The sequence below is a fragment of the Pseudorasbora parva genome, chromosome 20 (assembly GCF_024679245.1).
Source record: "Pseudorasbora parva isolate DD20220531a chromosome 20, ASM2467924v1, whole genome shotgun sequence".
Classification (NCBI taxonomy): domain Eukaryota; kingdom Metazoa; phylum Chordata; class Actinopteri; order Cypriniformes; family Gobionidae; genus Pseudorasbora; species Pseudorasbora parva.
Genome location: NC_090191.1, coordinates 28,484,658 through 28,511,874, shown reverse-complemented (window position 1 = coordinate 28,511,874; position 27,217 = coordinate 28,484,658). Strand labels below are relative to the sequence as shown.

Genomic DNA, 27,217 nt, shown 5'->3' with positions numbered 1-27,217 from the left:
ATAAACATGACAACATTCTGTAAAAAAGAAAAAAGTCAGTTTTAATTTCATGGTGACTTTAAAGGAAAAAGAGCATGTTCTCCAGGCTTACAGGAAGGCAGAAGTAGATAACAATCTACAGTATAGAAACCACTCAGCACTCCTACACAGCCATAATGGAAAGTTCACTTCAGTTTCTGTGAAACAGATCAAATAAAATGCACAGTTTATGGGTAATATAAAGACATGAGGGCTTTGAAATCTTTGCCATCACTGAGAGAAATGTGTCACCAAACTACAGGAGTTATCAAGGGAAAGAGTTTCTTTGTATGCGTGCGTGGCTCTGAACGTTTTCTGAGAAATCGAATCTGCACAGGAATGTTTGGAAAATGTCTGAAGTTTGAATAAATAAAATAAAATAAAAAGCACAATTTTAACAAACTGCATCCACTGTTTCCTTAACGCTGGATTCTTTGAGAAGCTGAATTTTCTAGGCTATCTTTCTCTCACAACCATAAACATACTTCCTTATGGACAAAAATGTTGTCTACCAACAACATGACAGTGCTGCTGACAGCTTTTGTAACCTGATGAAGCTTGTTGATGGGCATGCTCTTGCTCTCACTCTGGTTGATGTGTGCACATGCTTACCCGGGAGAAGTGCCCATACAATTCCGCCCTTTATGGCGTCATAAAGGGCCATACTCAGAAAAAACCTTTCGGTGTATTTGTGTGTATTTGGAACAGTGTATTTGGAACTGAAATACTCTGTCATACGTCTTTGACCATGTTTAGCACAAGAATCCAACTCTTTAACAGTGTAAATAAGTCAGAATGAAATAAGACATAATACATTCCCTTTAAACACAGAGACTGGAGCTTGAGTGTATGTGCACGCTGCACGCTGCACGCTGCACGCTGTATGGCTGCAGCCATTGAGCTATAGCCTAATAGTACTCACTGATCTAGCCTATGTGATGTGGTTGTGTATGATTTGGCAATAGGGGACAGCCTATACGCTGATGAAAATTGGGCCGACTCGCAGATTTTTTAAACATGTTTAAAAGTTACCGGGAGGTCCGGAGGTGCTTTTAATGCGTTTGGCTTGTCTCGTAATTCCTCTCACACACCGTGTGAGCAGAGCCGCAAGCTCGTACAGCAAGAAGAACCACACCGTGTACCCCAGCTTTAGGGTTAGTAAAATAAGTTGGCATGTACTTGCAAAGTTAGTTAAAGTCAGTTGATTGTCTGTTGGTGGACCATAACATTAGGTGTTAGCAGATAGTATAATCAGACTATCTGCTAATACTAATGACAGTTAGTTGACATGTAAATGCAGAGCTACTTATATTTAGTAAAATGTCTGTGGAATACTGAAATAAAGTTTTTTGTGATGGCTGGAACCCTGAACAAACCAATTCATTTATTTAAAGGTTTAGTTCACCCAAAAATGAAATTTATGTCATTAATGACTCACCATAATGTTGTTCCACACCCGTAAGACCTCCGTTCATCTTCGGGACACAGTTTAAGATATTTTATATTTAGTCCGACATCGTATCTAAGTGTAGGTACAGTTGAAAACAAACGCAGAAGAGAAGACAATGCTGAATAAAGTCGTAGTTTTTGTTATTTTTGGACCAAAATGCTTTAAGAGATTCTAATTAACTAACTGATGTCACATATGGACTACTTTGATGATGTTTTTATTTCAGTATAGTGTGCATACACTTAGATACGCTCTCGGACTAAATATAAAATATCTTAAACTGTGTTCTGAAGATGAACGGAGGTCTTACGGGTGTGGAACGACATTAGGGTGAGTCATATGCATTTCATTTTTGGTGAAGTAATCCTTTAATTAAATGAACCAATAGAAAATTACAGAAATATAGACTTAAATTAATCAGTAAATGAATATATCTAATGGACAGTGGAATAGTGTTTATATATATCTTTTTTAGTGTCTCTCTCTTCTCTTTAAATTCTAATAGCTGTCCTTTTTTCCATAATCCTCTCAGATTAGATCTAGAGCTGGAACCTCAACATCTGGTAGTCATGGAAACAACACAGTGGCTTCCCTAAAATCAAGGACTCAAAGCTTTGGGGTTTCAGAAGGGAGAGAGGAAACAGAGAAAGGACTGACAGAAAGAAAGAAAGAAATAAAGAAAGAAACGGATCTACTGCTGATTGACTGTGGCGCCATCTGAACTGACCCACAGGGCAAAGAATCAGAGAGATCTCAGCAGAAGTGCTCAAGCCTTATCTGAGCACAGCAGAGAGTGCATCAAAAGCTCACGCAGGGTACAAAAGGCTGATCCGGGGTCAGCGGGAGGAAATTTATCCCGCAGCACAGCGTCTGAACTATCTCACGTAATTTGATCGCTTGGGTTACTTGTCGTAATTTATAGACACATATTTGAGAAACTCAAGCTTTGAGGCGAAAGCAGTGGAGCAGAGATCATCCTTTGATAAAAACAAACCCTATTCAATTTGATGCACTGACAGGTTGCTGTACTCCAAAAAAATAAAGCAAAAAATAAAAATAATCGGCAGAGAACAGGTGCAAAAAGTTACTGAATCACCAGCTGTGGCTCATTCCTCGTGTTTAAAAAGATAGTTCACACACACAAATACAATTATATCATAATTAAAACATTCCAAACTCCAAAAGATGTAACAAAGTGTGACTGATTTATGTAATGTTGTGCATTCTGTCATCTGATTAATAGTTTATACGTTTTAGTAAGTAAAAGGGCCTAAAAGTATAATTGTACACTATACTAATACGCTTTATATTGCTAGATATATTTATTTGTTTAAATGTGAATATCAGAAATGATACATCAGGCTTCTGATGAATGTTTATTTGTACATATATGACTGTCATCATTGCATTGCATGCATTACACGTTGTGCACCTAAAATAAAAACTACAACGTTTATCATAAAACTAGGCAATTGAATAGCATTTTACCAAGACATATTGGGAAATATAGAGTAAACACTTATATTTATATGCATTTTATGCAAATAGTCTGTTATACTGTTATAAAGATCTTACTGATTTACATTACCAAATACAATATTACTGTAACAAAATAAATGCATATTTATTAAGTTTAGCGTTCTGAATAAAAAAAAAAAAAATGTTTTTCCTTCTTGAGTTTGAGCTCCATATTCTCTTATATCATACTATATGAATACAAAAGCCTGACTCTCACACATTTCATTTGTACAGAGAGTCTGGCCACTCTCCATTGACAAGCGTTAACTTCCTTGAAGGCGGGTACTCTGTTGATCCAAAAGTTTAAAACGAATGGATCTGCCCAGAGCCACTCAGGATCTGCCATAACCTATCGCTAACGTTTAGTCATGACGTATGTCATCTCAAACTAGCGCACAACTTCAATGTCATCATTCTCAGCCACTCCCTCTGTTCGCTGATAGGACAAGTTAAAATTTGACCGGAGAAAACCAGAGAATATACTGCAATCCCACACGGAGTACTGAAGAAAAAGGAAAATTGAGTGGAAGTACGTAAGAGGGTGGATCCAGGCTAAAAACAGCCTGATGAAGCTATCATATATGATACTCAACAAAAAACAGATATGCATAACTTTTCTTTTAGATTAGATTTGGTCTAACAATAAACAGTTACATTTAAGAACAGAATTTACAGGCTTAATTCACATTTTCACTTTCACATATTCAATCTGGTTACATCAAGGATACATCCTGACTCACCATATTTAAAGCTGCTAACTTTTTTTTTTGGTTAACAATTATCTAAAATCAATTTTTGAGCAAGTAAATAACCAGCCAGTGTTCAAAACTATCCCCTTACCTTAGCCCGATTCACAACGGTAAGCTTGTAATAATGTGTTATAATTTGAGTGGTTTACTGGTAGCATTTCACAGGAATTTCGTGCACGTCTGTATACATTAAGGAGGAGTCCCAGCTAGTAGGCTATCGCATGCGAGGATGCTGCAGGTGTTGGATTATTTAAGGCCTTCTCTCACAGCAGCTGGAATAATTAAATTTATCATTTTGATGGTGGATTGTAATCCAGAAATGCTCAAATTACACCATAAAGTATGATTCCCCCTTAGTCAAAAGCAAAAGATTAGACTGTATGGAAATTGAAATCTACATGTAACGCTAATACACAAAATACACGGATCGCCAGTGTTACGTGAATTCGGCAGTTTGTCAGATCGCGTGTCAAACTGCCAAACTGCTGAAATCACGTGACATTTGCGATCCGAATCATTGATCGATTCAGTGACCGTTTGACTCTTTGTTTGAGGAACACAGAAGAGACAATGCTGAATAAAGTCGTAGTTTTTGTTATTTTTGGACCAAAATGTATTTTCGATGCTTCAAGAGATTCTAACTAACCCACTGATGTCACATATGGACTACTTTGATGATGTTTTTGTTCCCTTTCTGGACATGGACAGTATAGTGTGCATTGATTGCATATGCTCTGGGACTAAAATGTAAAATATCTTAAACTGTGTTCTGAAGATGAACGGAGGTCTAACGGGTGAGGAACAACATTAGGGTGAGTCATTAATGACGTTTCATTTTTGGGTGAATTTACCCTTTAAAATTAACAATTATTAACAATAATAATAATTTGCACGTTTTGATGTGATGTGAGCTGAGCGATTGTTAGATTTAATCACCGTTGGTAGCATGATTTATTGCAGTGTTTTTTTCCTCAGTTAGTCAGATCAAAAGCAGCAGATATGTAACTTGTTCGAATGACATTTTCCAGTGAAAATTCTTATTTTGGTCATACTCCAAGACACAGAATCTGTGATTCCAAAGTACATAATGAATGACAGCCACACAACTCCTCAGAAGATTAATTTTATCCGCGCTGAGGAGCCGTGCCGATGCACAACCCAGGTAAAGATGACAATTCCGCAAATAACTGTAATTGTAGGTTTCAAACAGAGATGGCGACAAAGAGGCAAAACTTACGGACTGCAGCTTCAATACAAGCAAGCCCAAATGAGATTTGAAAGATATAATATAACTTCAGAAGATTTAGAATATAGAGCTCAAGTCATATGGAGCACTTGCTGTTTTAAAACCACAGTAAATGAGGACTTCATTTTGATTTCGGGTGACTAGACTGCTGGGGTTTGAGAGCAGATTACGCAGGTCTTATCCAGATGATGAGCTTACGCTGCTGTATTTCTGACTCACTAGTGTGAAGAACTCCTCCAGAACATGCAGTAAACAGCAGGGGGGAGAACATCAGCAAAAGCAAGTGATACAACAGGAGCTGCAGTGCATGCTGGGCTGACAGTGAAAAGCGAATCCCAGCTTGCATCTAAAGCCCGATAGGGGTTAAATTAAAAAGAGTATATATTCTTAAAAAGTTGTGAACTTTCCCTCCCCTTCATTAAACTTGGAGCAACACCCACGGTTAAAAATATCACATGCTACAATAACTCTAGACCACCTACCTTCTTATAAACCTCTACTGCGCTCGTATACCTTAGCAAAAAGGTATAAAGGAGCAAAACAGCCAGCAGGACTTTCCAGGAGAACAATCTTAAGAGGAATGAGGCTATGTGTGTGAGTCCCACCTCTGAGGGCACACTCACACAAATTCATTTACATGAAGTTTTTCATTCTCAAAGATCTGATAGGGCCACTGTTGCACCACACAGCATTCCAGTGATGTTTCTGTGCACACATTCACACACACACACACACTTATCTGTGCACACTCATACTCGATCACACACACACAAGGCACTGTCATGTCTTGTCATGTCACAGCAGAAACTGAAAATAAGTAACGTATAGACGTATGTATTCGTGAGCTTATACATTATACGGTCACTTTGTTGAAGTTGTTTGTCTATTTAGATAAGTCTGAAATTCAAAATCAGGGTGGGGTTGTAGATGCAGGAGGAAGTAATGATGGAGAACAGAAGAAAAAGAGCAGAATGGGCTGAGCTGCTCACAAACCCACACACACACTGAGCTGATGGCTGTCTTTTCCAGTGGATTAAAGGCCACATGTTTAATTGCTTGTTAACAAATGTTTACTGCGCCGTATTGAACTGCACCCATTTCCTGCCAAAAATAGGGCCAGAGATCCTGCCAGTCCTACAGTAGCTCGCAGAGAGAAAGAGAGGAAAATGTACGTGTACCCATGCATTTCACATATAATAAATAAATAAATAAATAAATGACACTAATAATCGAATAGAACAGAAAACAATCCTCTTAGTGCTAAAGCATATTACTACTGTTCATACTTAGGGTCTGCAATGATAAAGCAAGCAGAAAAATATCTGTTTAGCATAATATATTATTTAATAAAGTAAAGCGTTATGAATTAATATATACACTCTAAAAAATGCTGGGTTAAAAACAACCCAAGTTGGGTTGAAAATGCACTAACCCAACAATTGGGTTGTTTTAACCCAATGGCTGAGTTGTTTTAACCCAGCCATTGGGTTGTCTTAAGCAACATTTAACCCAACCGCTGGGTTAAAACAACTCAACCCTTGGGTAAAATCAACCCAATTGTTGGGTTAGTGCATTTTCAACCCAACTTGGGTTGTTTTTAACCCAGCATTTTTTAGAGTGTACTACCGTTCAAAAGTAGTGTGATTTATAAGACATGTACTGTGTTACCAAAGATTCTATTTGAAAGAAATGCTGTTATTTTAATCTTTTCATTCATGTTTTCATCTGCGATTATAGAAAGAAATGTTTCTTGAGCAGCAAATCATCACATAAGAATGATTTCTGGAGGATCGTGTGACACTGAAGACAGTAATAATGCTAAAAATTCCTATTATAAATCTTATTAAAATTCTGTTATTTTAAATTGTTTCTAAATTAGAAACTTTTAAATTAGAAATATTTCACAATATTTCTGTTTTTGCTGTATTCTTTTTTCTTTTTTTGCTTACCGACCTCAAACTTTTGAACTGTAGCGTATAACAATTTCCATTACTATGAAAATCTAGCTCTTTTTATATTGAAGGGCTCCAAGTTGGCAGAGAGAGGGAGTCCCTGGGCATGTATAATGTAAAAAAAAGTCAAATTATGCGCTTTTTAAAGGAAATCTATGCTATTAAATTTCAAAGCAATTAGACTTGTAATTTTTACCAAGCATATAAAAATTCATAGACTTACATTGAATGAGGGACATATAGATACCAAAATATCATAGGCATATGTATTTGTGAGCTTATATAGTAGGTGAGATTATTGAGTGGGCTCTTTTGACTTGGGGCAGTAAGTAATTACATAGAAACCCAGAACACCTTAGCAATGGCATATCATTGTGCTAAAAAACCTGGTACACAGTAGCACAGTTTGTGGTTTGTTTGTTCATATCACTAACCAAGTATGCACTAAGTATGAGCAATAGCAATAGTGGTTCTTGCCTTATCAAATGTCTCTACTAAAGTATTCAGCATAAAATTCCAATAGCCCAAAAACGTTGTAGTGACAATAACATAAATTAGAAAAAAAACATTAACTTGTGTAGCCTACAGACAGTCATAAAGCAGGGCGTGTGTGAGCGTGTGAGCTTTTCCTCCCTGAGCTACATCAGGAGGGGTACGTTAGGTTAAGTTTGCAGGGAAGGGTTCAGCACCACGCCTGGTGCAATCTTGTTTCATTTTCTGTGGAACTTGTCTTTGACTCACTCTCAGATATTAAAAGCCATAGAACAATATCAGACCTGTCAATCGCCTAACATCTTAAAAGGCCTGCTTCTCGACGTCTACATGCGCAGGGATACAAATCAGTCTATGAATCTGTCAGTCTCTCAGTTCTCATGGGTGGCACTTCTACAATATACAATTCAATATACCCTTTCTTGTATGGAATCCTTCCATATATACCCACAGGAATAATAAACAATTATGAAATATTGAATTCACTGTAGCTTTCCCATTTGTCTCAAACTGCACATCTCCACGGCAACCAGCATCGACAAGTGCTGTGGGGGTCCGTATGCTGTCAGAAGAGTGATGGTAGTGTTATATTAGAAACCAGAACTGTTTAGATGATACAAGTGTGAGTGTGTGTGTGTGTGTGTGTGTGTGTGTGTGTGTGTGTGTGTGTGTGTGTGTGTGTGTGTGTGTGTGTGTGTGTGTGTGTGTGTGTGTGTGTGTGTGTGTGTGTGAGCCTGTTTATGTGGTTTATGAGGACACAAATTTGCAGAACTACATAGGTATTACACTGGTATTACACTATAAATGTGGTTTATGAGGACATATCAAATGTCCTCATAATTCAAATGGCCTTAAAAACATACTAAATGATGTTTTTTTGAAAAAGTAAAAATGCAGAATGTTTCCAGTGATGGGTAGGTTTAGGGGCAGGGGCAGTGTAAGGGGATAGAAAATACGGTTTGTACGGTATAAAAACCATTACGCCTATGGAGAGTCCCTGTAAACCACATAGACCAACATGTGTGTGTGTGTGTGTGTGTGTGTGTGTGTGTGTGTGTGCTTTTACAGCTGTAGAAGTACATATATATGGATGTGTGTTTATAAGTGGACAATAAAAACATTAATTTAATCTAACCACTCAAGGCACAGGACTCTGATCTGTGAATCCCTGTGGGAGGTTGCACCATGGGGAACACACACACAGATCCTCTAATCAAACTCTCTTTAATGGAATGATGGCGTTTAATTATGCCACAGAGCTCCGTTAGCACGCTGACTCATAAAGACGAGTAGGGAGCAGGATAATATGAGTGCATGGGCACACACCAAAACACTCCATTATTATGGTGAAAAGCATAAGTGGCCATCAGTTCAGTTTATAGTTCTTGGACATTTAAAGAAATCTACGCGAGGCAGGAGAAGACAGGAAGATGTTCATCACAACTTTCAAATAAAAGTCAACAGACAAAGACAACGTCTAGTTATTCTAGATGTCTACTTTCAAGTTTACATTTTTATAAATATATAAAATAAATTTAAAAAAGACAAAGAAAAACAGAAAAGTGCAAAAATAAAATATTGAAGAGTTGGCACAATTTCTAGGGCACTGCTATTTTTTAAAATTATATATATGAGTGTCACAGCAAAGGGTCTGAATACTTAGGACCATGTGATATTTCAGTTTTTCTTTTTTAATAAATCTGCAAAAATGTCAATAATTCTGTGCTTTTCTGTCAGTATGTGGTGCTGTGTGTACATTAATGAGAAAAAAATTAACTTAAATGATTTTAGCAAATGGCTGCAATATAACAAAGAGTGAACAATTTAAGGGGGTCTTAATACTTTCCGTACCCACTGTATATACAATGGTGATGCATTGCTGCCACATACATACTTTTTTCCCCATGTCATTAAAACGCCAACTTTTCTCATAATAATAAGATAATAATATATTTTCTTGTTAAAACTAAATATATATTTTCTCCTTATATGGACATATGTTGTATAGTGATGCGTACAAATATGCCTCTATCCACATTAGAGAATGTATATAGCCTATGTGCCTTTGTCACACCGTGTCCTAACTACATGTGCCGCGACAAAAGGTATCTTTTCCATGTTAATTAGAATTTTTGTCCTAACCAGCTGCAAGGCAACACGCAATGAATCTATTTTAGAAGCGGTTTCTATTCCTGCAACATCACAACTGGAGTAACACCTATCTTTAGGTAATATGTATTTAAGGTACCAATATGAACACTTTAGGCACAAAAGTGTACCTTTTGAAAGGTTCTACCCCAGTGACAGTGAGAGTGTATATATATTGAATTGTACATTTAGCCAACCGTTTAAAAGATTTAATTCTCCATTCAAGTAGATAAAACTGTAATTTCTTCTCTGGAAATAGATGCCCATGGGCGTTACCAAGATGCACACACAGATTGGACTTATGCTGCCTTTAAGTGATGTCAGAATGGTTGTATTTGCTGACTGAATGCACAAGAACGCCACCACAATGTTGTAATTGCCAGTGGGTAACCCGGTATTTTCTTCTTTTTTTGAGTCTTGAAGTTTCGAGTTGGCCTAGTCATTTACAGGATCATCATGGAAGCCACTGTAAGTATTATTTTAACTAGTTTAGTTTAATAGTTTTTACATATTTTGAAGAGTAGGTTTGGGGGGGGGGGGGGGGGGGGGGGAGATGCTGTTTCATGCATACTGAGCTTTTTACACTGTTAAAGACTCTGATTCCCATCCCAAACATGGACAAAGTTTCCAAAAAATAAGTTGGACGTTTGATAGAGTATTTCTGTGTCAAAAATACTCCTTCCGGTTTCACACAAGTTTCGGAGAGTTTTTTTCGAGTATGGGTCCGCTTGACGTCAACGGGTCGGAATGTCCTTGTATGGGCCGTACGGGCTCTTCTTTCGGAAGGGTGTGCGCCAGGGATGGAAATTAGCACCCGCCACCAGCCAAATGCGGGTGATTTTGCGTTGTGGCGGGTAAACTCGCTTCACCTACCGGCCACTGTGGCGGGTAAATAAAAATAGCTGTTTCCCCTCTTTATAAACTGTGTTCAGTGAATGCGAGTGCGGCCGCACTATGTATGTCCGAATATGACCAGTCGTTTTCGCCGTCATTACCCGGATGTAGTGCCAGAAGACGCGAATAATAACCATAATAACTCGCGCGCACTGAGAGAAGATCCGACACTTATCCGGAAGCGCGCACCCGTCTCACAGCGCGCAAATATTGAGTTCTCTTTCAAGTCTTGTGCTTAAACGGACAAACTCACACAAAAAGTATGCCAACATGTTCATCTTGATGAGAATTCTAGCAGACATAGTCTGAATATGCCTTAAGTGAACTTTATACAGTCGTGAAAGATGACGCATATCCCTCTATTAGGTCTTAAAGGGGCAGTAGCCTTTACTGCTGTCTGTTTAATGTCAAACAAACGATAGGGACATCACTCACTGCTCTTGATTGAATAGCTTTTGTAAGTTTAATAAGGAATAATCTTTCATTTAAACAGTTAAATATGCAGTTATTTTACATTTGATTACTTTATTACATTTCTGTAGGCTAGTAGACCTGCCTAATTTTATTTTATACTGTTTGATGTTGCAATGTGCTAAATAAATATTTGCATAATTTGTAATTGATTTATTATTTGAAACCTTAATATTAATTAATGCAATGCCTTGATTTTTAGTAAAGATACTCAGTCATAGCATTAGCCATAAATGCAATGGATAATTGGCATAATTTCTTTTAGTGCTTCGGTTTCAGCCAATAATTTTTATTTCGATGCATCCCTACTGACAATGTTCTGCTCTGTATGTCATCAACACGCTTCAGAAGATGCCAAAACTAGTAGTTTCATTGTTGGTACTAAAAACCTAAAACTGGAAGCCATAAAAGAATCATCCAAATGCCACATCCAGGTAAAAAAAAAAAAAAAAGAGAGAACATAGAGCCCTACTCATTTAATGAAATGTATATCAGTTCATGGTTTGTGTGTGTATAAGAGTGAAAAAATGTTAGTATTTCATTGATATTTGAGATTAAATAAACAGCTTAAGTATTGTAGAGCTTGTAGTATTAATTTTCACGTGCAGTTACACGTTGTCGGTTAAAAACAAGAAAGTGGCTGGTAAAAACGTTGAGTGGCTGGTAGATTTTGAAATCCACCAGCCACAGTGGCCGGTGGACAAAAAAGTTAATTTCCATCCCTGGTGTGCGCGCGAGCGACCGGACCAGAGTGAGAAAACAAACGCACGCCACCCATAAACACTGATGAAGGACTTCAACAATCGACAATGTCACCAAAGAAGTGTGTTTTTGATGGAGCGGTGAGGATAAAGGTTCACGATCGTGCTTTGGAAGCAGGCGGTGAGTAAAACTGCTTCAAATGTCTGTGTGTAGTTGGATATCGTCGCGTGAGTAAACATCAGTAAACGTGTTGTTTGCCTTTGTAACGCGCCATACATCGCATGCTTCCTTGATAAATGAACTAGCATTATACGATCGTGTTTATCGTATAACGTTAGTTAATTTATCAATGAAGCATGTGATGTATGGCGTGTGTTTAAATACATTTGTTTAGCTGACCACTATAGGTGTCAGTTTGTTTATTGAACCACACCAAACATAAACCTAGTTCACACAAAGCACATTCAAATGCGCTACTCCATTGTTTTTCTATGTAACGTTATACACTAGTCTGACGTGCAACACCGTTTTGCTTGCGATTGCTAAGGTTTAGTCACATACAATAGTCCATAAACCAAATCATGTCCTCATTATCCACAAGTAAACAAACGCAAATGTTGACAAGTCACTAAATACAGTACATACCACAGAGACGGACGTCATGCTGTTGCTGCTTCTCCTGTTCAATTTATTTCACCCTCCGGATCTGATTCTGGATCATATATGTATTAGTTGTATCTGATTGATAGCCATGGTTTATTTAGGGTAACGTTTTATTACCACGCTTGACAATGCCACAGCTTTCAGACGCTTTCATGCAGTAGCTGTGCGCTAGTCATTCTTTAGCTCCGGCCACACGATACGCCTCCAGCCAATCGTTTTTTTCCGGAAAGTCTTGGTACAGCCTATCTTTCTTTTATAAATATAATAAAACTAAAGACTTTTTGGAGATATGAAGGATGCAATACTACTCTATAGGTACTCAAGATTGACATGAGATTGACTGAAACTCAGTGCCCCCCCCCCTTAAAATCCATAGCTTTCTGTGAATAACAAACTGTACTGCCCATCCCATTAACCTCCTCTCACTTCCTGCCTCTCCACAATCCCACCTATGCAACAAAGGCAAACAATTTCCAGAAAAATACCTTTTTGAAAATTGCCAAATATATCAATTTTATTTCAAACTGAAAACTGTATTCCAATCCACCAATCCATCCGATTTTAATTACAATTTCCAAATTCAGAAGTAGGAACTTGCAATGAAACCGACCTATTAAATAGGAATGCGAATATTCTAATATTTCATTCTGACATCCAATAAATGAATTTACTGCTGAACTTTTTGCCTGTTTGGGGTGATGGGGTCCTCATGCTTGGCACTAAAAGAAGAACAACTTGACAATATCTCGCAGCTGAAAGGCCTCAGTGCATCATAGCACTGCAATCTCCCTCATCTCTCCCCACAATTACAAAACACCACATCAATAACGTTTGCACTAAGCGCAGCTGGATAAAAATACACCACCTTTGGTAACCCAAAGCGATGAGAACTTGTCTTCTCCACACTCATCATGCCTCCGTCTATCTCGGCATCTCTCTCGCACCTACTGTAGGGAGACGACAGAACTTCATTTCATCAACTATGAAGGCACGGCATCAAAGAAACTACAATGCGCTCCTCACTCAACGCTAGTTGCCACGGCAACAATACAATGGACATTATAAAGCTAATAAATAGTGAGGAGGAGGAAGATGAAAAAAGAAGATGGGTGAACGAAAGCATGAGAATGTGAGAACTATTCCTGGAGCTGCAGAGAGAGGACTTCAATGACTTTACTGTGATTTCGGCTCTGATCCGTGGCTTCAATCACAACAGCGCTTGGTATTCATGTCTTGGCCTCTCAGAGGAGATGCTAACATGTGATTCCAGTGATGGCGCTTTTTTTTCCCTTCACATGCCAGCAGAATTAAATAAATGTACCATCGACAGAAGGCACTGCTAGATGCTAATAACCTAAAAATCGGCTTATGTTCCAGGCAAGGCGGCAAAGAACCTCAGAACTTTACGCTACCAGATGAAACACCGCAAAAACCACATGAAATGCCACCATACAAAGTCCTGTGACAGTGGGACAGGAGACACGTGTATTAGGGCAGGCCGACAGGGAGCCGCCATCAAAGAGAAGAGGAGAGGACCCCTCCATTTGAAAAGCCCCCTGTTAGACTGGAGAGGGACTGAGATGAAAAGGCCCTTTTCACAGTACAGACCTGGCAAACAGAGATATAAACTTCCCTGTAGTGGCAAAAGGGTTTTGAATGCAACAGCGATATTTCCTTCACTATCCATCAATACTATCCTTCCTTAAGATACCACTTGTATTGTATAGGGAATAGCGTATAATGTGGCCAGGGAGAGTTCGTGTAACTCACAGGCCAAATGAGGCTTTATTTTAAGGGTTATCAGGTCATCCTGCCACATATTCACACAGGAGGGGAGAATTTCAGGAGCGACACAGAAGATAGTAATGACACCCTTTGGGATCTATAAAAGTGACAGTTTAAAAAATGGTAGAAAAGTTTCACAATCAACTTTTCACAGCCACACCTGCCAATGGGGAGGGTATTTAACAGCCATAAATACTTCTTACCACTACATGAAAAGTATTGTGCATTATGTTATTATTTTTTATACATTAATATAATATAAAGAATATAATATAATAGTAACTATGTAAATATATTTTTAGAAATATATGTATTTTATATGTAAAAAAGTAATATTATGCATTATTGTAAATTTTGAAATAAAATAACAACATAATATAATTTAACAATACAATTAATATAATGAATATATAATATAATGCAATTATAATGAATATATAACATAATACAATAAAATATAAGTAATATATAATATAATATTAGTAACATTATCTATCTATCTATCTATCTATCTATCTATCTATCTATCTATCTATCTATCTATCTATCTATCTATCTATCTATCTATCTATCTATCTATCTATCTATCTATCTATCTATCTATCTATCTATCTATCTATCTATCTATCTATCTGTCTGTCTGTCTATTAATAGAGTAATATTAATATAAGTAATAAGCAATATTAATTATATAAAGTATATTCATTTATAAAAATTAACTAAATAATTACATTATCATCAAAAATATTACACAGGTGCAGGTCATGTAATTAGAATAGCATCAAAATTTGTATGTATTTCACTAATTCCATTCAAAAAGTGAAACGTATATATTATATTAATTCATTACACAGACTGATATATTACAAATGTATTTTTCTTTTAATTTTAATGCTTATAACTGACAACTTAGGAAAATACCAAATTCAGCATCTTAGAAAATTTGAATATTGTGAAAAGGTTCAATATACAAGACACCTGGTGCCAAACTCTAATCAGCTAATTAACTCAAAACACCTGCAAAGGCCTCTTAGTCTAGTTCTGTAGGCTACACAATCATGGGGAATACTGCTGACTTGACAGTTGTCCAAAGATATGACCATTGACACCTTGCACAAGAAGGGCAAGACACAAAAAGGCCATTGCAAAAGAAGCTGGCTGTTCAAAAAGAGCTCTGTGTCCAAGCCCATTAATAGAGAGGTGAAGAGAAGGAAAAGATGTGGTAGAAAAAAGTGTACAAGCAATAGGGATAACCACACCCTGGAGAGGATTGTGAAACAAAACCCATTCAAAAAAGTGTGGGAGATTCACAAAAAGTGGACTGCAGCTGGAGTCAGTTCTTCAAGAACCACTACGCACAGACATATGCAAGACATGGGTTTCAGCTGTCGCATTCCTTGTGTCAAGGCACTCTTGAACAACAGAGAGCATCAGAAGCGTGTCGCCTGGGCTAAAGACAAAAAGGACTGGACTGCTGCTGAGTGGTCCAAAGTTGTGTTCTCTGATGAAAGGAAATTTTGCATTTCCTTTGGAAATCAGGGTCCCAGAGTCTGCCGGATAAGAGAGGAGAGGCACACAATCCACGTTGTTTGAGGTCCAGTGTAAAGTTTCCACAGTCAGTGATGGTTTGGGGTGTCATGTCATCTGCTGATGTTGGTCCACTGTGTTTTCTGAGGTCCAAGGTCAAAACAGCCATATAACAGAACGTTTTAGAGCACTTCATACTTCCTGCTGCTGACCAACTTTATAGAGATGCAGATTTCATTTTCACAGTTTTCATTTCATTCAAATAAACTTTTTGATGATATTCTAAGCACCTGTATACTATATTTATAACAATACTGCAATATGCAATACTTGAATTATTATAATATTACAACAAATTACCCTTCCATATTAGTGACAAATAAAGCAATTCATTGATTCAATCTCTGCATTTTATACGAGAGCAGTGAGTCAGACTCTATCTTTGTGTGAAACCTGTCGCAAAAACGTCACAAAGACATCATTATTTTGTTTCTCATATTGATTCGTTTAATGAGAGTTATTTCACATCTGGTGGAAGAATAAAAAACCTTAAGTCATCCTTGATTGTCAAAAGTAGTATATTTTTACTGGACAACTCACAAAACACAATTATTTCTAACAAGTGGTATGTGCTAATTTTGGATGCTGCCTGACTGCAGGAGGAGAGTAAAAACTGCCCTTAACAAAGGTAGCTATTGCAACATCTCCCACTGTTACCATATCTAAACTAAAACAGCATACTTGGCAAAAGTGAATAAGCAGTAACTCTTATAATTAGATTCTCTCTCTCCCACCTCCCTACTTTCCCCCTATTTCTCTGAAGACATGCGTCAGTGGATCAGGGTGCCAGACAAGCATGTGCGCAGCATTAGTGGAAACCAACGGACTGCGAAGTACACCAGCGTCGCCATGACTACCCCACCTCAGCACCAGGAATGACATCCCCATGGAAACAGCATCAACTGCCCACTCGACCAGCAGTGCCGTAGGTGGATGCTGAGGAAATGACAGGCAGGAAGTGGCGGCCTTGGCAGCAATACCGCCCGTGCCAAAACACTGACGTTTGCTGAGATGGTGCGTTTGCAGAGGGCCTTTTGCAGAACCTCCCTGTGTCGCTCTCTGAATGCAGTATTTTTACAAACAATTCAGACCAAGGACATTCCCACACGCTCGGATGCCGGCTGCTGCTTTCATACCGTGCCGAGTAGCAGAGCGGCACTTTAAAATGCCGTTGAAGCCATTAAAATGTGGTTTGATGAGTAATTCAGTCACACTTTTACAGTAGTGCTGCTCAAACCAGCGGGAATCACTCTGTTGCTGGCACAAGCACTCAGAGCCAATCAAGAGAGAGGCCTCCAGCTGAAATTAACATGTCTGTATGAGAGACGCAAGGGGGGTTGGCTGGGTTATTCAGCTGGTGATATCATTGGCCGAAATACCCATAGAAACACCATAGAACAGAAAGTGAATCTATCCCAAAGCTACTATTATTTGTTCACTCAGAGACTAGATACATTTATATAGCTATATTCTTACTGCATGTCAGCAGTTTTCTCAAACTGTGTCTTTCTTGTTTTTCATAAGGAATTTTAAAAGAAATATTTGCCCTTTAGACCAACAAGATGAGAGCTGTACCAGTGAGGCCGTAGTCTTCGGCGGATCCGGTCGAGCAGTTGGCGGGGCTGATGGGGGGGCTGGCGGGGGGGCTGGTGCTGAAGCTGGCGTAGCCAAGAGATGAGCTGACCTCCGAAGGCTCGCAGCTGTGGTTCTGTAGGGGTTTCTGGACGTCCTGGGAGGAGGACAGAGAGGTCCGCTGCTTTGGCTATGACAGGAAAGAGTGTAATGTTAGCATTAGTCACTTAAAGAGGAGACTTTTACAAGTCTATTTTAAATCACCTAGATGATATGATCTCTAGCAACTGATCCTTAAATAATTCAATCAAAATTTTAAGGTAGAATTTACATTTCAATAAAATGAGGAAAAGCTTTTTGTGAGGCCCCACGGAAAGCGATCATTACCAATTACTGGCTGCTGGAGTCATCTAGAAGAGAGTGGTATTATATGAATGGCAATGCATAAATGTGCAGTTTATAATTAAACTTCAGATAATGAAGAGCAGTGAATGTGCTCATGTTTCACTGAGCAATGTTCATGATTCACCAGAATTTTTATCAAACTTGTTTTTGAGCAAAAATAAAAACGGAAGCCCATTTCATTTCTAAAAGTTAAAAAAAAGTTTAAAATAAATTCATTATATATATATTATCACATTTAATAAAACTTCAATTACAAGATATAAAGTGCCAATTATGAGAAATTCTGTCAAAACTGCCATATATAGTAAAATGGTGAGATATAAATTTACAATTATGAGAAACTGTTATGAGAAATTGTGAGAAATAATTGTAATTGTAATTACGAAAAAAGTTGCAATTGTGCAAGTCGCAATTCAACCTTCACGCAAGTTTGATTGACAGGCAATCTGACCAATCACATCGCCAAATCTCCCATTTTATCGGTGGACTTGAACTTGAAAAATGGTGTACTGATGTCTTTCCACAGCTAACAACATTTCTTTTAGTGTTCATTTCTGTTAATAGGATGCTTATCAATGAACTAGAAGAAGTTTCAATTGTAATATATAGTTGCAATAAAAATTAAGTCGCAGCTGTGAGATATGAAGTCATATTTTATGGAAAACTGTGAAATATAAAGTCAAATTGTGAGATTATTTCTCATAATATAAAGAATTATGAGAAATAGCTGCAATTGTATCGCAATTATGAGAAAAGCTGCAAGTGTGGAAATGTTGTAATTGTAAGATATACAGTCAAAATAAAAAAAAGAGTCGCAATTGGTATATATAGTTGCACTAAAAAAAGTCGCAATTGTGAGATATACAGTTGAAATAAAAATAGTTCAAATTTTAAGGTATATATGCCACAATAAAAATAAGGTCTCCATTGTGTGACAAATTAAATATGAGAAATAGTTGCAATTGTGAGAAAGTCTCTATTACGAAAAACATTGCAAGTGTGAGAAAGTCCTAATTATGGAAAACAAAATATAAATATACAGCAAAATATAAGGTCAAACAGTAATTTTATGAACAAAATACATGTAATAGCGCCCATGCAAAACTAAGCAATGATGCTAAAATGTTGTAGATGGTTGTTAGGGTGTTGCTACACAACTGTTATGGTGTTCTGTCTAGCTGTTAACATGTTGCTATGCACTTGCTAGATGTCCTGCATAGTTGGATACTGGCCCAAATCATTAGCTCCCACCCCCAGGTTTGTATTAAATTATGATGCTTGCCTTCACTAATGATTTCTGCAAAGACATCCCAAACAAAAATCTAAAGCAATATGCAAAAGAGTTTGTCTACAGTAGAGAAGTACGTTTTGAAAAAGCCTGTAAGTAGGAGGTGGAATAGATGTGCGATACATATTGCTCAGCGAGAGGGAGAGACAGAGCGAGACAGGAGAGAAAACGGCAAAAAGAGATGACTATGTGCAGAGTCAAGCAGTTGTATAACCACAGGAAGCCTTACATAAACATCATCTTTGCTTTCCGTTGCATCACAGGTGTCCAAAATGGCAAATTAATTAATATGCATGAGAAAAATGTATCTGATTCAAGTGATTTAATTTCACACACAAATACATTTGGCAGAAAGCTCCACTTGAAAACAGATAACAAAATTGCAAATACGCAAAAATCTTGCAAAGACGGAAAGAGCAAACAAGATTGAAGGGTGAACATTTGTGTACATAATAAACAAGTTTATAACAAACGATGTATACTGTACATGCTTTAAACACCCTTAAATAAGATTTCTTTCTGAATTAATGATTAATAATGTACAATATGACTCTGCCGGCCTCTGGCCAAAGTACATCTCACCACGTTTCACTGTTTCTATGACCTGTTCCCAAAATAATTCTAATAGATGCTCTTGTGTCTCATAAGCTAGCTTAGACTAGCTAAGTATTGGAAAACTGATCTTTATTATTTCCTCTCAAGGGTGTTAAATATTCGATTAATAAAAAATAAAATAAAAAACAGTCAAATCTGATTTTCCTTTTGGGGGAAAACATTCTTTGTGTCTTAATATACAAGCTGGAATTGAATGAAATCTACAAGATAATTACAATAGGATATTAAGTCCAAGTTTCTTTACATACTATAATACTTAAAGAGGACCTATTATGCCCCTTTTTACGTCGCAGGTGTCCCCAGAATGTGTATGTGTGTCTGTGAAGTTTCAGCTTAAAATACTCCACATATCTCTCTCAGGAGCTCAGTGAATTAGTGTGGTACCGTGATAGGTTGCATCCAAGCCTTACATCACCAAGTGCAAAGCAAAGCAATCGGATGCAGTGGTGTAAAGCATGCCGCCACTGGATTCTAGAGCAGTGGAGATGTGTTCTCTGGAGTGACGAATCACACTTCTCTCTCTGGCAAACCTATGGATGAACCTGGGTTTGGCGGTTGCCAAGAGAACGGTACTTGCATGACTGCATTGTGCTGCGTGCAAAGTTTGGTGGAGGGGGTGTTATGGTGTGGGGTTGTTTTTCAGGGGTTGGGCTTGGACCCTTAGCTCCAGTGAAAGGAACTCTTGAATCTTCAGCATACCAAGACATTTTGGACAATTTCATGCTTCCAAGTTTATAGGAATATAGGAATACAATATCTATCACAGCATATAAGCTCCTAGCAATCGCAGTACAATCGCGTTCTCCAGAGCTCCGCCTCTTGTCCAGTCAGGATTTGGTATTCTGATTCCCCTTGAATCAGACTAATTTCACAGATTATTTTGTACATTTAATATTGTTAATATCATACATGTAACATAACCACACTGCCAATACAAGCTGTATGCTAATAGTCAATCAATCATCTTTGCTGATAGTGGTCCTGACAGAAGTACATTTCTTACTTGAATGCTGCTGTTAAATGCTCTGACGAGGATCTAAACATGGCGGACTGTGTACAGCTCACTCTGGGCGGAGTCTATGCTAATAAGGCAGAGTTCATCAGCAGCCGTGGGCGGGGCCTGTGGAATGTAAATGTCACATTGCATAGAAGCTGCAAACGGCTTATTCTAAGATACTGCTTATGATATTTGGGAAATAAATCTGCATTAGGTGATTCTCTACAGAAAGTCCCCTTATAATCTGAAAGAAATCCCTATGTTAAGCGGCCTAAATGTATTTTTATAAATACATATCGTCTGTGGAAGGCGTAAGACCATAAAATGTTTGTTCAATCAATGCATTCGGTCCGATTGAAAAGAAAGCATGTGTTCCCTATCAGTCAATGTGTGTTCGCACACCACTGCCAGACATCATACATCATCAGCACATTCATCGAGGCTGTGTAGACAGAGCGATAATGGGAGGCAAACAGTTGTTTACGTTTCTTATTGTAGTACTGTTACTCAATGTACTGTAAAGTTTTCTCATTTAATGAATAACACATGACATAATCCAATAACATTATTTTTGGTCGTCTTGCTTCTGGTCTGTGCGCCTTTGTGTGTTTTGGAGGAGGCGTGGCTTTGGACAACGATTTGCAGGAAGGTTGGGATTGTATGCTTTCAATGCTACGAGGGAAAAGTTACCATTTTCCAGAGCACCTATTGCACTTTTAGGAATGGAGATTAAGGACTGGATGAATATTTTTCATTATAGGGTGGTTGTGTACACACACTGCCGACACATATTGTGTTCAAACACCACGTAAAAGTGAATTTTGCATAATAGGTCCCCTTTATTTTCTTCATCGCTTATGTTTTGTGTTTGTTTCTGCAAGTATTTGCTCTCTACTTCTGTATTTATTTTGTATTGTTCCCTCTGTTTGATTCATCTGTTTGTATTTGCTCATTTCATGCAAAAGTGACCCTGATTATTATTATTATATACCAAGCAGATATTTGAGTGACTTTGTTTTTAAGTATACAATTTATGCATATAACTCATTCATTGCTCACTATTAATGCTTTTCAAAATCACCTGAATGGATTTTTGGAAATCCTGCAGCAATCAATTACCATGTTCTGTTGGAATAGAGGTGATAAAGATAGTTGAGCAAATGTGTGTATTTAACTATGCACAGCTACCACAGTTTAGCCCAAATCTGCACATTCAGCCAATTTTCATTTTGTTGTCAAACACACCTTGTGTCAGGAAGGGATGCTAATGAACCTGTTACTCACATGCAGACTTGCTGTCTCTCACCATGAACTCCTAATGAGTCTGTCATGGCTGACTGTAGTTCAATTAAAAAACAAAACATGCCTGTTCATCACGCACACCCACTGTCTCCCCTAATAATGTTCTACAGCAGTCTCACACACGTGACAGATCCAACCTGTGCATTTCTCTCCAAGGTGGAGATCAGGAAGCACACCTGGTTGACTTGCATACACGTGCATGTGTGGCTGCGCGTTAGCTTACTAATACTACATTCATTACGCCTGGCATTATTTGGCGAGCGGGTGCAGAGTGAGATATTGTGCGCTAATTTATGGGTGGTAATTATGATAATTATTCAGTGGGCTCTGGTATCGTGGGGCAATAAATGCCACTAACACAACTGTTTCACCTCCCAGTGGGGCATTCAGCATATTTAGGAATGCAGTACTGTCAATGCATATGCAGATCACATTCAGCTCAAATCTCAGAGCAAGAATTTATAATTACGGAGAATCATTCAGCACTGATTTTATATGCTCATCTGGTTTGGGAAATACATTGAATGACACAAAGTGTTGGTCTACCATCTGCAGAAGGATCTCTGGGTGAATCTCTTGACACTTGTCAAGAATGTGTTAGAGTCAAATTCTCATTACCATAATATGATGAAAACCTTCATTCATTCGCATAATGTGGGGGAAAATTTGAAATATATATATTACATTACATTGTTTAATAAAAGTATCATGATAGTATATTACATTGTACTGAATCTATTAATACTGATTTTCATTTAGACACAATTACCATACCATTACAGTCATTTTTACTGATGCTTTTTCATATTTAGAGTAATGCAGTTTGTTTGAGTCAGTCAGCAAACATAAAGGGGGGATTTATAATGACTTAATTATATTATATTATATAAAACTATAACTTGATTAAAATGCTAAAAACACAAAACAGCCAGATAAACTGAAATCACATATTTTTTCCCTCGTGTTTTTCATTAAAGAACATCTCAAATCGTCTGGAATGACAAAATGAATCATGATTAACCTTGTCCTCTTCGCTTAGATGTCCCACTTGGCTCCTTTGTGGTCAAAAGTGACCAAAGCCTTGCAATGTAACATACTGGGTTTAGTTTTATTATTATTATTATTTAGAATTTTATGATACTATGCAATATTTATACAATTGTTATGAGCTACTTTCCCCTATTGTATTTTTTTTAATTCAAGGGTTAGTTCACCCAAAAATGAAATTTCTTTCATTAATGACTCACCCCAATGTCGTTCCACACTCGTAAGACCTCTGTTCATCCTCGGGACACAGTTTAAAATCTATAAGATTTAGTCCGAGGGCTTTCTGTCCTTTGAATGTAAGTGAATGCCCACTTGCTGTCCACGTCCAGAAGGTAATGAAAACATCATCAAAGTAGTCCATATGTGACATCAGTTGGTTAGTTAGACTCTTTTCAAGCGTCAACAATATATTTTGGTCCAAAAAATCGGCAATGTCACGTGATTTCAGCAGTTTGCCAATTTGACACGCGATCCGAATCATGATTCACGACCGTTTGATTCTTTATTTGAGGAACACGGAAGAGAAGACAATGCTGAATAAAGTCGTATTTTGTGTTATTTTTGGACCAAAATGTATTTTCGATGCTTCAAAAGAGTCTAACTAACCAACTGATGTCACATATGGACTACTTTGATGATGTTTTCATTACCTTCTGGACGTGGACAACAAGTGGACATACACTTACATTCAAAGGACAGAAAGCCCTCGAAAGGCTTACGGGTGTGGAACGACATTGGGGTGAGTCATTAATGAAAGAAATTTCATTTTTGGGTGAACTAACCCTTTAAAGCAGAATTTCATGCTAAAATAGAGACAAGACATATAAAATACATTTTTGAAGGTAAATTCGTGCCATCTGGCGGAAGAAAAAAAATCTAAAAACTTCTAAAAAAATCTTAATAATTCTCATAAATACTTATTTTTATTCAATTTGGATTTATACTTAGACATCCTCAAAAACTACTTTTTGTCAGGTTTTAGATTTTTTGTTTTGAAATATTGATTTGAAGTGTTACTTTTGGCTCACGTTTACCACATTGTTACAGTCACACCAGTTACTTTGTGTGCATAATAGTGTGTTGTGTGTCTGAATGGGTGTGTCTGTTTTGTACGGTTTTTTTTTTTTTGCATTGTGGCTGAATTATTGATTTTGTTTCACACTTCTGCAAAAACTTTATCTGTGTTAGTTCATATATGTGTGGGGGTGGATGTCTCTATTTTGCACTCTTGAAATTTTAGAGCGTCACCCCTTCATTGCTGTGCACTTTTTTCTGCACTGGCTGATATGTTTGAACAACAAAAATATTCTGAGTTTTCATATTTCCCATTAATTTCCATTACATATCCAAATCATGTACATTATTATTTGTGTGTGTGTGTGTGTGTGTGTGTGTGTGTGTGTGTGTGTGTGTGTGTGTGTGTGTGTTTACAGCTAATGCAACAAACATCAGCAAGTGTCATCCCAATGCGATGAAGCAAAAAAAAAAAAGTATCCATCCTTTGGATGAAGCGTTAAACCGAGGTCCTGACTCTCTGTGGTCCTTAAAAATCCCAGGATGCCTTTCAGAAAAAGAGTATGGGTGTAACTCCGGCATCCTTGCGAAATTTGCCCATTGGCCCCGGTCCATTAGGTCCACTCCTAATAATCCTCATATACTGATTGGCTTCGTCACAAAGTTAGCTTTTTCAGAATGTGGAATTTAGAAAATGTAATTACTTCTCATGAAAAAAGGGGGTTTTAATTTTTTAAGCACATCAATTGATTATTTTTTTAAATTATCTTTGATCAGAAATATGACGGAGGAAAAAAGTCCCTCCGCTGGTCATATTTCATCATGACACCAAAAGTCTCTGTATATGCCTTGTATTACGATCAGGTGATTCAAGCACACGCTTCTGCTTTTATCGTGAAAATGCCAGTTTACACTGTGATAAAAGAACTGCAGTGCTGCTGATTATTTTTTAGGAATCCACATTCTCCTTCTGCAAACTAGCTGATCCACATAGGTTGTGGATGTGAATTTGAAAGTGCTCCAATGATTCATACAAGAACGCTGCCTGTTTTCAAGGCTGACTTATAATACTCAGTGCCGTAAGCAGTTTATTCATCCAGATAAAGATGCAGATTGAGCAACCTTGATGCGTGTAGACTAGGGCAACGCTTCTACCAACATTCCTCTTGTTTGTCCTCCATCTCGCACATAAACACACACACTTTCACTCACACTTCAATACAACTACCGTCTCCATGACAACGGAGGCAAAGCTGCAAGAACACGGAGCACCGCAATAACAACAACATTACCAAATATAGAGTTCCTGTTGCTAAAAAAAGACAAGAACACACTCAGCAAAGGGGGAGGGTCTGCTGTTCATTACAAAATGAGACGCCTCAAAGCAGAAATCAAATAGACTGCAGGGTTTTACAACACCTTTTAACCTTAAATGAGTCTTAAACAAGCAACACCAGAAGAAATCTGGACAAATTAAAGGAAGAGCTCAACCCAAATTACATTTCTGTCATAATTGATCTCCTTACCCAAACCTATATATGTGAGCTATCCTTTTAAAAAGGCTATAAAAGAGAAGAAGATAAAGTTGGATAGGTAAATATTCATGCAGCTCGTGCTTCATGCTGTGTTTGTTTGCATCATACACAAATACCGCCATGATATTAGCATCATTAGCATGACAAACTCAAAACTCAAGGGGCTATGGGCATGAAATATGCAATCTGCATCATTTAGCTCGTCACCATTTCATCAATATTACAGTTTAATCACCAGAGGGGTTTCAACATCCAGCTGAGCGCATGAAATGATCTTTTATTCCTCAGTTGCTATTAAAGAAAAAATACAGAATGTGTCATGACCACGGGGCTTCGAGAGCCTGCAGGAAGATTTCAACAAAAGACACATAGCACAAGGTCACTGACGATGAGTGTGTGTGGGCTACTCACAGTGCAAACACACACACACACATTTGATCACACTGCCAATTAGACACTTCTTAATTTAAACTCACTAGAACACACCAACACACACTTCAAAGGTCAATAAAAAGCAGAGAAGACACATCATAATGCCATGACCCTCTTCAACCAGCCACTCCAGTGGCAGCGAGTTGGTTGTGTTCACGGGTCCTCTAGTGCACCGTCCTCAAATTTCAATTTTGAATTTCAATTTCACAACAGTTGTGAGGGAAAACTAGCAGGTCGGTAGCTGTGAGAGTTCTCTGTAATGTGTGAATTCAGTCCAATAGCCGCTCTTCACATCAAGAGGCATTTTGACGGCTTTTTATCTCTCTCTCATCTGAGGCTGATATTCTTCTGAAAGACTGATGACTTCATTCTGCATTTGTTTCTTGCAGTAATGTCTGTCATTAAAATAGACAAAAGCTATGTAGATGCTTAGTAACAACATGAACACTGTCAAGTTGTAAGTCTTTGAAAATTATACTTTAAACGTAGCCCGAGCTTCTTTAGCTCCGAGTGCATAGTTTCTCTTCAACTAAATCCAGCTGTGCTCATAAATTTACACACCCACTGCTGAATATGTCTGATTTACATAGAGTTGGCCTATACGCACATACACGCACACATGCACGCACGCACACACAGATTTTATTTATAATATATTTATATATATATATATATATATATATATATATATATATATATATATATATATATATATATATATATATATATATATATATATATATATATATATATATATATATAATTATAAATAAGCATTTTGCAATCCATAGAAATATATAAAAAAATATACAGTACAATAAAAATATTATTTAAAAATAATTAAATATATTAAATGATATTAGATTACAACTAATATTAAAATTGGTAAAAATAATAATAATAACAACAATTAAAAAAATAAGATTTGGGCCCTTCATTTTTACAAAATTTTAATTGGAAAATAAAATGTAGCATTTTTATAAATATATTATTTGTCTACTAAATATAGACATTTATTAGCATACCCAACCCTTTATTAATCATGGGAAACATATTGAAACTGGCTAGTGCTATATATTTTGTGTGTGTGTGTTTTGTTCTTATCTCTGCCAGTCAAGAGGAACACAGGGAAGGTTCTGTTATCAAAAGTTCCCCAGGATCTTGTACTGTCAGAAAGGGCAGCAATCATCAGAAGCACTTATAGCTAAATTAATCACAGTTGGGCACAGATAAACTGATTCACACAGATCAATTGTGTGCCACACACACAAACTAAAGATCTGTGCCTACGGAATTGTTAACAACAGGTGCGGAAGATAAAGAAAAGCGACTGCC

The 27,217-nt window shown here is 37.4% G+C and overlaps 1 protein-coding gene across 7 annotated transcripts in view; it reads right to left on the bottom strand.

Annotated features, from left to right (window-relative positions):
* Positions 1–27,217, bottom strand: part of anks1b (ankyrin repeat and sterile alpha motif domain containing 1B) — a 209,080-nt gene that overhangs the window by 71,499 nt on the left and 110,364 nt on the right. For all 7 annotated transcript variants that reach the window (XM_067427655.1, XM_067427659.1, XM_067427652.1 and 4 more), the window contains one exon: positions 17,251–17,437. In XM_067427655.1, the coding sequence (XP_067283756.1) occupies positions 17,251–17,437 (187 nt within the window). The remainder of the gene's footprint in view (positions 1–17,250; positions 17,438–27,217) is intronic.